Source organism: Oratosquilla oratoria, chromosome 30, assembly GCF_046742065.1.
Source record: "Oratosquilla oratoria isolate Oo_2021 chromosome 30, ASM4674206v1, whole genome shotgun sequence".
Classification (NCBI taxonomy): Eukaryota; Metazoa; Arthropoda; class Malacostraca; order Stomatopoda; family Squillidae; genus Oratosquilla; species Oratosquilla oratoria.
In genome coordinates, this window is record NC_134806.1 from 34,706,771 (window position 1) to 34,719,769 (window position 12,999).

The 12,999-nt window shown below is 40.9% G+C and overlaps 1 protein-coding gene across 1 annotated transcript in view; it reads left to right on the forward strand.

Annotated features, from left to right (window-relative positions):
* LOC143041079 (uncharacterized) overlaps positions 1–12,999 on the forward strand; it is a 94,625-nt gene that overhangs the window by 46,729 nt on the left and 34,897 nt on the right. Inside the window, exons 5-8 of the mRNA XM_076212761.1 lie at positions 584–719; positions 3,597–3,772; positions 6,993–7,158; positions 9,884–9,943. Of these exons, the coding sequence (XP_076068876.1) occupies positions 584–719; positions 3,597–3,772; positions 6,993–7,158; positions 9,884–9,943 (538 nt within the window). The remainder of the gene's footprint in view (positions 1–583; positions 720–3,596; positions 3,773–6,992; positions 7,159–9,883; positions 9,944–12,999) is intronic.

Below are 12,999 nucleotides of genomic sequence, written 5' to 3' on the forward strand. Positions count from 1 at the left end.
ATGTTGACTTGGTAAGAGATAGAGGCACTTGTTATTGACAATGAAATACCAGAATACTCTCCTTCTTCCCTCCACTCTCCTCCCCTTCCCTTCTCCATCTCTGTCACTCTCTTTCTCACTCATCTATCAATCTCTCTCACTCACCTCTCTCTCTCACTCTCTCCTTCTGTACCTCTCCCTCTCTCTCCCTCCCTGCCTCTCTCCGTCTCTCCTCTCTCTCACTCTCTTTTTCTTGCTCTCTCTCACTCTCCCTCCCTCTCTCCTCTCTTTCTCCCGCTTTCTCCCTCTTTCTTTCTCTCTCTCCTTCTCCCTCCCTCTCTCTCTCTTTCTCTCTCTCTCTCTCTCTCTCTCTCTCTCTCTCTCTCTCTCTCTGTCCCTCTCCTCTCTCTGTCCCTCTCTGTCCCTCTCCTCTCTCTGTCCCTCTCTCTCTCTCTCTCTCTCTCCTTCTCTCTCTCTCTCTCTCTCTCTCTCTCTCCTTCTCTCTCTATCTCTCTCTCTCTCTCTCTCGGCAATATACTGTATACTGGTTTTAGATAGTTAAAAAACTAAGCAATAACTGATCCTCTTTATTTGGGGGTTTCAGCCTATTCAGTTAGTGGAGGGAGTACAGAAGATTCAGGAGTTGCAGAAGGCTACAGAGTTTCTCCTTAAGGACTATTACAAACAAGACTTTCAACTTACAGAAGAAAATGTTAGACAACTTCGCAACACAATGAAAGGTGAGAAATTTGTTTGGCATTGTATATGGGAATAATACGAGAGGGTCCCCAAAAGTAAAAGGAATCATTCACTGTAGGACAAGGCCATTGTAGTTCAGGCAACCCTCAGGCATCAGTCTGGGGTTGTCAAGAGAAGACGTACAGCCCTGTGGTACGTGTTTGTTGTGAAGTGTTTCACACCTGTTTGTCAATTTTTATAATGGCTAAAAGGAAGGAGCAGCATCATGTCATGAAATTCAGTTTTAAACAGCTTACAAGGATTCTGCCATTAGCAATATGCAAGTTTACAATGGAAATGTTAAGAAATGGTCAGGGTGACTGTGAGCCTCCTGAACAGATGAAAACATCACAAAAATTTGTCAACTGATCTTGGAGGACCATTGCAGAACAATTGAGAAACTTGTTGATTTGACTGGTGTAACCTAGAGCTCCTGCTAACTAATTTTAAATGAGGAATTGGGAATGAAAAGTGTTGCAGCAAAATTGGTGCCCCTCTTGTTCATGGACAATCAAAAGCAGTCACAAGTGAGTGGGTGTCATAAACTGAAAGAACAGTTGGAAGTTGATCCAGACCTTTTTTTATACATTATCATTGGTGACAAAAGCTGATGCTATGGTTATGACCCACAGAAGTAGAAGCAGTCAAGTCTGTAGAAGCATCTAGCATCACCATAACTCAAAAAATCATGTCAAGTGAAGTCCAGTGTCAAGACTATGCTGAATTGTTTCTTCATTGTGAAAAGAATGTCCACAAAGAATCTGTTTCTGATCAAACTGTTAACCAGACTTTTTACTTGGCAATTCAGAAGTGTGCAAGACATGAGGTGATAAAAATACCCCCAACTTATGGCAAAGTGGAGAGTGGTAGTTTCATCATGACAATGTGTCAGCACACTGCATTGAGTGTGAGACAGTTTCTAACCAAAAATGTCATGACCCTGTTTGCTTCTTCTTCATCTTCTTATTATTATTATTTATTATTATTATTATATGAAGAAAGTCCTTAACCCCTTGGAAACGATGACACCTACATAGGCGTCATGAGGAGCAAGTGGGTACGCGAGGATGCCAATGTCGGCGTCTTGATTATATTTATTGTAGTTGTACCTGCGTGACCCCCATACTCTGTAAAGTGGCTTCATCGTATTTTCTATGGTTATCAAAATTCACGGGTGAAAGAGAAAATGAGCAATACAGCGGTGACTTTATTTTTTATAATGCAAGTATTATGACGCAACATTGCACGTCTGGCAGCTAATGCTGCCCGCGAGATTTTGGCCCGGAGTGAAGGGGTTAAAGAAAAATGTTGTACAGATGTGGAATGGGGGTTGAAAAAAAATATGAGTCAAATACTCACACTCACATTAGGCTGCCTGATGTACAATGATGCATCACAATACGTGCATTATAAAATATAAAGTTACAGCTCTTATACTCATTCTCTTTTACCCAAAATGTTATAACCACAGAAAACACGATCAAGCCTGTTCACAGAATATGAGGTCACTCAGCTACAACTAGAAAATAAATATAATCAGGATGCCAATGCTAGCATCCTCATATATCCATTCCATTTGTCAACTTACATAGGTGTTATTGTACTCTAGGGGTCAAAGGCAGTTCTAGGACTGCTGCAATGGAAAACATGTCTGGACTGATGCATTGCTTCTAATGGAGAATAATTTGAAGGCAATGAAAGTGTAAACATATAAAAGTATATATATATTTTTTTCCTCCTCCTCCTCCTCCTTTCCTAATTATATCTACTGGATAAGAAAGAGATGAGATGTTCATTCACTCGTATGAAAGTGTAGAGGATGAAAGTAAGAAAGATTTTTTAATTCATTCAAAGTATACTCCATTACCCATAGTGTGAGGTGGCAAGGAATGGAAGAGGAACAACACCTTTTCCATTTTCATCTCAATCATCCCTTTCAAGTCAGTATCCCATATTAGAACAATACCAACACAGAATCATTTTGGCAGTAGACACCAATTGTCTCAGATTTAACTGCCACACAGAAGACACATAAGAACATAAGAATGAAGGAGACTGGAAGATACCATAAGGCCTACACTAGGCCATTCCATGTCCATTACTACCTATCATCCTGGTCTATAAAGTTATTTAACCTCTTAAAACAAGTGATAGTTTCAGTGCTTACTACATGGTTACATAACACTACACTACACTGACCTATGCTCACTTTTCAAACTGACATATGGGATGAATCAGTGGGGGCCTCTGGTTCTCATGCAAGAGAGAACCAGGGCAATGGATTGTTTGATCCCTTTTACTCTTTTCAGCTTAAACCATGTGAAAATTATACTTTGTCATATCCCTAGTAATACTATTAGTTCATCTTTGCACCTCTCTCCTGGAACAGGTCATCACTGTAATATATACTTTCTTCTCCAACTTTGTCACTCATGCACATTTTTGTTTGTTTAACAACTTGATCATAAGCTCTTGTGGATGTGTTTACCCCATTGACCCAGCAGAGAATAAGTAAATGGTATTAAAGGACAGTGGGTGGGATACAGGGATGACCCATTATCCACAAGGAGCTAAGATGAGAGGGAGGAAATGGTGGTGGATGGGAGAGGAATGGGTGGGAGTGGGTATGTGGCTTTTGACTTGGCTACCTCCTTTATAAGGGGGAAAAGCCCTTGGTACATAGATAGATTCTTACTGACCCCCTAATCTGAAGTAACAAATTCTGGAAAGAATATTAAAGCTTTGTTGGTTTCTTTCTCAAATCAAGGAAAATAATTAGAACTGATGAATTGTATTAAGACAGTCTCATGATAGATGGTCCAGATTAGCAAATATATATAATTATTTCTTGTTTTGACATATAAATTTTTATTTCTTAGAGCGTGGAACAAGTCGAGAACGAGTGGAGGAATTTGAAGAATCTGTTGTGGCATTTGAAGCCTACATGTCTTCATTGCAGCGTGAGGTAGAGGAACGAACCCGAATTATAACATTACTGGAACAAGCAGAAATATTTTATGAGACACAAAGAGGAGAAGCAAAATTGGTAGCAAGCGTAAGTATAATGTTAGATCTTTGCTTGAGTTGATTTTTATGTTAATTGATTCATTTTCATGTATCTCCTTTATTGTAAGTATTGCAAACAAGCATTCTTGAAATAGAGTCATTGGAAGTTCATAAATTGAGTAGATTTGCATGATTCACAGAAACATGATATTTACCTATTATGATTTGTAAGAATGTACTTGATTGTGGCAGTGGAAGACACATGGAAAGATTAGTAAAAGAGATGTGGAAGGCAGAGGTGGAAGGAAGGAATATGAGGGTGCATCCTAGGATGAGATGGATAGATGGGGTAAAAGGGGCATTACAAAAGAGAGGAATGTCTGTTGAGGAAGGATGGGAGAGGACAGAAGATAGGGGTGAATGGAGAAGGGTTGTGTATGGATGATGCTGTGATGCATGAGGGGGAGTGGGTTGGGGATGGGGGATGAGAGAGTATGCATGTGAAATAAATTGACACAGCCCAAAGGGATTTCTCCCTGTCTTCTCCTTTTCTGTGTGAGGGGAGGGAGAGGGGGGGTGGGGGATCGCTGAATTAATGAAGTGGCCTTGTTGTGGATGTACTGTGTCCTGTGACACTGCTTCTGACCCAGGGCAGTGGACAGGGTGCAGGGATGACACGTCATCCAGGATGTGCCAAGATGTGGGGATGGAATGGGTGGGAGTGTTTCTATGCCTTTTTCTTTTTGGCTACCTCCCGTGTAAAGGGGAAAAAAGCCTTTGGTATATGTATGTATTTATTATAATGATGTTTCACAGATTGGTTGCAAAATAGAATGAGAGAAATATGAGAGATATAAAGAAAAAAGAAGAGAAGTAAAACATAACATAAAGGAGAGCAGATGTGAAATGGGAGAAGAGTGTGACAGAAATTTTTTAAATTAAAAAATGTTCTAGAGGGAAATTAAAAGAGGAAGGGGAGGTGAAACAAGTTGAAAAGAAAAGGTAAAATGTACAGATGGAGAGATGATAATGGAAGAGGCAGCAGTAAGAGGAAGATGGGCAGAGTATTTTAGGGAGTAGCTAAATGTGAGGAAGGATAGGGAGGGAAAGGTAGTTGCAGTGAGATACTAAGAAAATGACTGTTATAAATGGGAAAAATGGAGGAGAAAGAAGAAAGATAAGGTGAAAGCAGTTATTAAAATGGTGAGAGCAGGCATGGCACCTGGGTTAGAGTGGTGTCATGCGTAGTGTCTATAAAAGGGAGGTACAGTGATGGTGGACTGACTGGTGAGGTTATTTAATGTTTGTTTAAAAGAGGGTAGTGCAAGTGTTGTAGTTTCAGAGGGATCTGTTTGTTGAGTGTAGTTGGGAAGGCTTATGGGAGGGTTTTGATTGATAGGATTAGGAGTGGAACAGAGGGAGTAATAGGTGAGGAACAGTGTGGGTTTAGGAAAGGTAGGGGGTTGTATGGATCAGATTTTTGTGATAAGGCAGTTATGTGAAAAAGCTTTAGGAAAAGGTAAGGATGTTTTTTGGGCCTTTAAAGATTTGGAAAAGACAGGGTAGTCAGGAAAGAATTTTGGAAGGTTTTGCAGATATATGGGATAGGAGGAAACCTGTTAAGAACAGTAAAGACTTTTTACAAGAGTAGTAGAGCCTGTGTTAGAATTAGAAATGGAAAGAGCAAGTGGTTTGAGGTAAAGATCTTTCCCAGGGATGTGTCATGTCACAATGGCTATTTACTGTGGATGGGATGGTGCAAGAGGTAAATGCAAAGGTATTGGGCAGGGGATTGGAGATGGTTAAAGAAAATTGAGAAAAACAGGAGATGAGCCAGTTGTTGTTTGCTGATGACACTGGGCTTGTACCAAGATCAAAGGAGGGATTAAGGAAGTTAGTAACAGGGTTTGGGAAGGTGTGTGAAAGGAGGTAAGTTGAAAATAAATATGGGTAAAAGTAAAATGATAAGATGTACAGGGGGAAATGGTGGTAGCAAATTGGGAGTATTAAGGGAGAGAGACTGGTAGTGAAGAGAGAGGGGGAGATAGATTTGAATGGAGAATGGTTGTAGGTGACTGAGGAGATGAAGTAACCCAAAGGGATTTATTCTTGTCTGCACCATTTTTCTTGAGTGGATGAGGAGGAAGGGGTCACCTTGTAATGAAGCAGTGGAAATAACCCAGCTTTGGCTGATTGTCCTCACTCTGAAGGAGCTTTGTCTTGCTGTCTTGATTCTCTGAGTTATGTGGTGAAGGATAGGAATGCTCCCTCATCAGTGAGGAGCTAAGATGGGAAGGACACTAAATAAGTTTTGGGTGAGTGTAGGATATGTGAAGGGTAGGTGTATAATTTGATCCATTCACCCTTTATAAGGAGGAAAAGGTTTTTTGGTGTATAAACATTGTATCTTTGTACCAAAAGGTTTCCTCTCCTTCATACAGAAGCCCTCCAATTATGCAACACCCTTTTGTTTCCCTGTTATCTCAGCTCATTGTAAGTGTAAAAATCTGGATTCTTACATATATAAATAAAAATGGAGAGGGTCTGGAGACAGGTGTGAGTGGAGAATAGTTGTGAATAGATGATAAAGTGACCAGGCCTGAAAGGATTTCTCCTTGTCTTTTCTATTTACACCTGAGGGCAGGAGGAGGGAGACCCATCAAGTAATTGAAGTAGTGTGAGTAAACCAGCTGCAGCTTGGGTCCTTCTGTGGACATGCTTTATCTTGCTGCATTGCCTCTAACCTAGACACTGGGTGGAGGGCTGGGATAGCCTTCCATCCAGAAGGAGCTGAGAGATTTTTACCCCTACACTACGGGCCACATCGCACGTCTGGCAGTTAATGCTGCCAGACGTGCGATGTTGCATCATAATACTCGCATTATAAAAAATAAAGTCACTGCTCTATCGCTCGTTCTCTTTCACCCGTGAATTTTGATAACCATAGAAAATATGATGAAGCCAGTTTACAGAATATGGGGGTCACGCAGGTACGACTACAATAAATATAATCAAGACGCCGACGTCGGCATCCTCGCGTACCCACTTGCTCCTCATGACGCCTACGTAGACATCACCGTATGGAAGGGGTTAAAAGGGAAACAAATAGGTGTGGGATGAGTGGAGGATGGTTGCATGCACACGCTGGGTACTTTCCTTATAAGAGGGAAGAAACCTTTTGGTATATAGAAAGAAATGAAATATGTATGAAAATGTTCTCTACAGCTTTATCAGATTTATGTAATGTACATTTTCTGTTTTTCTGAAAGGCGTACAAGAACTTTGGAGGCCGGGTGAAAACTTTAAAAGGTAAACTTGAAGAGAAAATACAGAGCCTGCCATCCCCTTCACCATGCCCATCCCCAAGTATGGATGCCCCATCACCTGACAATAGTGATGATGAACAACTCTCCTTGCCTGAAGCGGGCTCATCAGGTTAGTAGTGTTATTTTGTGTAGATAGCATTTCCCCCCAGTAGCAGAAGCAAACTTAAAGGTATTGGTGTCATTTCTTTCCCTTTCTCATTTTACTGGTAGAATGGAGGAATGTTACATTAGATGTGTTTTAATTAGTAAAATGTGTAATTACAAAATCTTTAAAGATAAGGTAAGATAAACATTTGAGTACTTTGATATGAAGCAGCTTGAATGGGTCTTTCATTGTAAAAAGTGTCTATGTTTAGATTGAGTACAGTAAAACCTGGGATCTTGAACATCTCATGAGTCGAACAAATCATTTCTTGACAAAAAAATTATAATTGTTTTGCTCCAGTAGTCAACCAAAATATCGGTTCTTGACCAACCCAAACTGAACTGAAGGAACCTGAACACACAAAAAGCTGTACGATGGAGTAGCTGAGTACCAGTTATGCTTCCACCTTTGTTGTTCACATACATAGTCATCATGCTATACTTTTTATTTATTTTATTATTATCTGTTTTATTTATTTTATTTTCTATGAGGTGGATGGATGGGGTAAAAAGGACATTGGGAAAGAGGATGTTGAGGAAGGATGGGAAAGTACAGAAGATAGGGGTTAATGGAGAATGGTTGTGTATGGATGATGCTGTGATGCATGAGGGGGAGTGGGTGGAGAAATTCAAGGTAGAATCAAGTTTTCAGTTACAATGAAACTTTTTTTTTTGGGGGGAGGGGGATGCCCACAAAGTCTTATTCATGAAAAAACTGCCAGGACACAAGTCAAAGAATGATAGATTCACACTCATTTTGCAGTAATGCAAGCGGTGATTTAAGGTCAAACCACTGCTTGTGTATCATTCAGAGAATCCCAGGGCTTTCAAGTCAAGCATAAAGAGTGAGTTGCCTGTTATGTGGAGGTCTTATAGCAAGGCTTGGCTGACCAGGCAATAGAAGGAAGTTGAAAGTCAATATGGATAAACTCAGGGTGATGAGATGTACAAGAGGTGAGGGTGGCAGTAAGCTGGAGATAAGTTTTTAAGGAGAGAAATTCAAAGTGGATAATTTTAAGTATTTAGGATTGCATGTGGCAAGGAATTGAGGAGTTGGGGTGGAGGTGAATTGGCAGGTGAGGGAAATAAGTTAATGTCTTAAAACAGGGATCATCAAAAAAAATTCACAGTGGACAAGATAAGTGAGAGAATGACAAATGCAGGCTGCATAACAATTGTTTATTTACATACATATATCAATGGCTTTTTCCCCCTTACAAGGGTGGTAGCCAAAAACAAAGGCATAAAATCCACTCCCACCTATTCCATCCCCACATAATCCACACACTGTACACCTGCATGAGGTCAGTTTGCTGGCCCAACATACACACAACCCAAAGGGGTTTTCTCTCTGTCTGCTTTATTTTCCACTCGAGAGGATGAAGATGGAGGGTCGCTGTGTAAATGAAACAGCCTTGCTGTGGGTATGCTGTGTCTTGCTGTATCGCCTCAGATCTAGACAGTAGACATGAGACAGGGATGACCCTTCATTCACAAAGAGCTAAGATGAAAGGGAAACAATGGGTAGTGGATGAGAGTGGGTGCATGAATTGGCTGGCTACCTCCCTTAAAAGGGTAAAAGAGAAAGTGTCCCAAAGTATATAGATAGATGAAGAGTCAAAGCACTCAGCCACCTCCTTGCAAGGGGGGAAAGGCCATTGGTATACAGGGAGTCCTAAGATGACAGTGGTCTTGGCTTCCTTTCCCTTTGTGGATACACTGTTGGCAATGACTTTTGTGTGTGTAGATTATCAAAAACTAGTTGGTGAGCACAGTAGAAGAACACATTATTAAATGATAGACTGAGGAAGGAATTACCATTTTGGATGACTTATTGCTTTCTCTCTCTCTCTCTCTCTTTCTCTCTCTTTTGGGGGAGGGGGGGTTGCCCTTTATTATGGCTCCCAAGTGTAAAGCAGACTTCTGATGGCAGTGCACCAAATGAAAGGAAAGTAATCACCATGGAAGGTGCTTAATCAGGCTGAAAATTGGTTTACAATATTGCATAGGAATGGAACTCCTTCTTAACTCAAGGACCCCCTGTATACATACAAGAAATACCTTTAAACAATTAGATTTTACTATAAACATCTTTGATATCTTTTTATGTAAATGTACTCAAATGTTTTAACCTATTCATGGACCTCTGATCTCTTTAATCATTCATCCAATTATGAGAGAAAAATCATTAGTAGATCAACAGAAAAAGAAAAAAGAGAAAAGGAGTAATATATATATATATATATATATATTTTTTTTTTTTTTTTTTTTTTTTTTTTCTCTCTCTCTCTCTCTCTCTCTCTCTCTCTCTCTCTCTCTCTCTCTCTCCATAGTGCAATAGTCACCTCAGGCCTAATAAAATTGAATTAAAATGATAGACTGTGTGAGTCTTACACCAGGGTCATTCCAGTTGCTGTTACGGAATATACAACCACCCTTGTGCTGAGTAAAGCAACAATATATGCGCAACATAGTAAGCTTGTCCAACAAAAATATTGGGATTTGTGATTCCGTAATGGTTGAATTTTAACTATAGTGAATCTTGTCATAAATAATGTGTCTAAATACTACAGGAATAGTATTTAGTAATAACATAAAAAGAAGTTTCAGTATTGAATTGCTCACCAACTACATCATCAACTTTTCATCTGTATAGGTTCCTTGTAGACTCACCTCCTCAATGTTTTCAGGGAATGAAACTCACCGAAATGCTCTTCAACCACCCATTCTTGGCAACAATGACAAAAACAGTAAGTTTTTTTGTTTCAAGTGTATCACCCTCATGCCACAAATTTCACATTTACCCAGATCATTTTTATTATGAAGCTTAACCCATTATAGTCCCTTATAAAAGATATAGCTCTTTTTTGTTTTTTGCTTGCCTTTTACACAGCATCACTGCCTCGTATTCCATATAAGACAGATGACTTCCACTGTGCTCATCACTGTTGAAAGTTTCAAAGTAACATCTTGGCTGAGCGGGTTAGGGCGTCGATACTTGCGGCGAAGGTCAAGGTGAGGGCGGTTCGAATCCTGCCACCAGCGAAGTTGAACCAAGGGCATGGTTCATTAAATTCCACGCTACAAAGCCCTCTGTGAGGGGCACCATCCTAGCCTCCCGATAGGGAGGAGTGTGTGATGTTAAACCATATCATCATCAAGTATCATAGAGTGGAGTATGTGAGGATGAAATGGGTGGGAGTGGATTTATACCTTTGACTTTGACTACCTCCCTTGTAAGGGGAAAAAATCCCTAGGTATGTATGTACACAGACATGACAGAATTGAATAGACACCAAGAGAAATTGTTTAATTTATTAAACAAGCAATTGATACAATTAAAGTGCTTATAAATGGTCACAATGTGAATAACTAATACTTGGTTGACATCCCCTTTGCTTTTTTCAATGCAAGGATCCTTCTAGGCATGCTAGTGATTAGTTCACAAATATCATCATGAGGGATTTCTTACCATGTTTCCTGTAGTAATTCTAAGAGTTCAGGCTTTGAAGATGGCTTCCTGTTCTTTTTGCGAAGTTGTCAGTCTAATATGCCCCAGAAGTGTTCAATAGGGTTCATATCTGGGGACTGACTTGGCCATGGAAGTTTCCTGATCCCATTTTGGCTCAACCAATTTTGTGTTGCTTGAGCAGTGTGACAAGGAGCTCCATCTTCCATAAATAGGAAGACATTTTTACTTGTTCTACTACTGGAGAATATTGGAATGAGTCCTTCCTTTAATATTTGCCTGAATTGATGTTTCCTTGACACTTCACAAGCTCTTATCAACCATCACTCCATGTTGCACCCCACACCATTATTGAAATGCCCCCATGTTTCATTGTTAGCTGCAGTCTTTTGAGTTTAAACTCTTGACTACAGAGTCTCCAGACCCACACTCTTCCACTCAAAAAATAATGTGAATCGTGACTCATCAGATAAAATGACAGTGCTCCAAAAAGCCATAGGTCTCTCCACCATCTCAACAGCCCAATCCTTTCTGCACTTGATATTGGCTGGACGAAGGAGTGGTTTCCTTCTTGCAGCTCTGCCATAGTAACCCAGCTTGTGGAGATACCTGACAGCTGTTCTGAGACTGACATCAGCTTGTGCTGCTATGACAGAGGCCTTGCAACATGGATCCTCTTTGACATTTCTTTTGACAAGACGCAAGGTTCTTTCTGAGGGCCCGGGATGACCTGAATGAGTTTTTTTTTGTTCCTTTCTGGCCTTCCCTGGTGAATTGTACGATCACTCTATTAACAGTAGACATGGGTATTGACAGATTTTGAGATATTTTGCATTGACTAAGTCCACCCTCATGTTGAACCACAATATGACCTCGCTGAAATTCAGATAGTTCTAATGCTCCTTTGGTTTGTGGCATACATACATGTACCAAAGGCTTCTTTCCTCCTTACAAGGGAGATAGCCAAAAAAACAAAGGCATAAAAACCTCTCCTACCCATTCCATCCCTACCACACTCCACTCCCCTCCACCCTCTTCCCTCCCTCTTATCTTGGCACTTCCTGGATGATGGGTCATCCCTGCATCTTGTCCAATGCCCTGGGTCAGAAACAGTGTTGCAAGACACAGCACATCCACAGCAAGGCCGCTTCATCAGATCGGTGACCCCCCTCTCCGTCCCCTCCTGCAGGAGAGGAGAAAACGGGGAGAAATCCCCTCGGGCTGTGTCAATTTTTTCTCACACATACTCCCCCTCCCCCCACCCCTCACCCATTCCACCTCATGTATCACATCATCCATATACGACCATTGTCCATTCACCCCTGTCTTCTGTCCTCTCCCATCCTTCCTCAACAGACATTCCCCTCTTCCCCAAAGCCCCTTTTACCCCATCCATCCATCTCATCCTGGGTTACCCCCTCATGTTCACTCCTTCCACATCTGCCTTTCACACCTCTTTTACTAGTCTTTCTTCACTCATTCTCTCCATGTGTTCAAACCATTGTGACCTCAGAGAGCTCGTTTTCTGCACAGACACAAGCTAGCAAATACCTGTGAAATTTATATTTCTGAATAGTGACAAGTGATTGTGTTGTGTTTTTGTAATTGTATATGTATAATGCTATACAGTTACAGATATAAGATAAAGTGTGTGTTCTATTAATTTAGAATCAAAACAGTATTCTGTTACTATGCTCTAAAGGTAGGAGTAATAGTATAAAGTAAGCAGAGTAAGCTTCATGTATTTAGTTTATTTAGAGACCGCTTTGGTTTCTTTTGTTAAGTTATATTTTCTCTTTGCCATTTGTATTGCTGAAGGAGGAGCAAAATGGCTTGTGAAGGTTGTGTGAACCTGGAGGATCGTCTCAGGATGTGTGAGGAGGAAATTCGTCTTCTCAAGAGTGCACTCTGTGAGAAGAGTGAATCCTCCATACAACCCAAAGAGCATTCCACTTCTTCCCCTTCTGCCACTGCCATGAGCGAGTGGCACTCCTTGGGGTCCCGTTTGTTCAGCCTGCATTTAGTAAGCGGGTGCCTTGCGGAGCAACCGCTGGCTCTAGCCAATTGTTTTGCTCTGTTGGAGGATGAAGTGGCTGAAAATTAGGAGTATTTGGTGGTGGGGGACTCCATGGTGCAAGGCTATGACGATATCTTGAAGCAGAAGACCAAACAATATTGCAAGCTTGTATGTCAACCAGGCCGTGGGATTGCCGATTGTACCCAGCCCATCAGAGAGCAAAGACAGATGAACACGGTTACGATTGTTCATACGGGAAGTAACGATGTGGGTAGGGTGAGATCAAAGGAACTTGTTCAGAATTACAGGGTCCTTCTTCA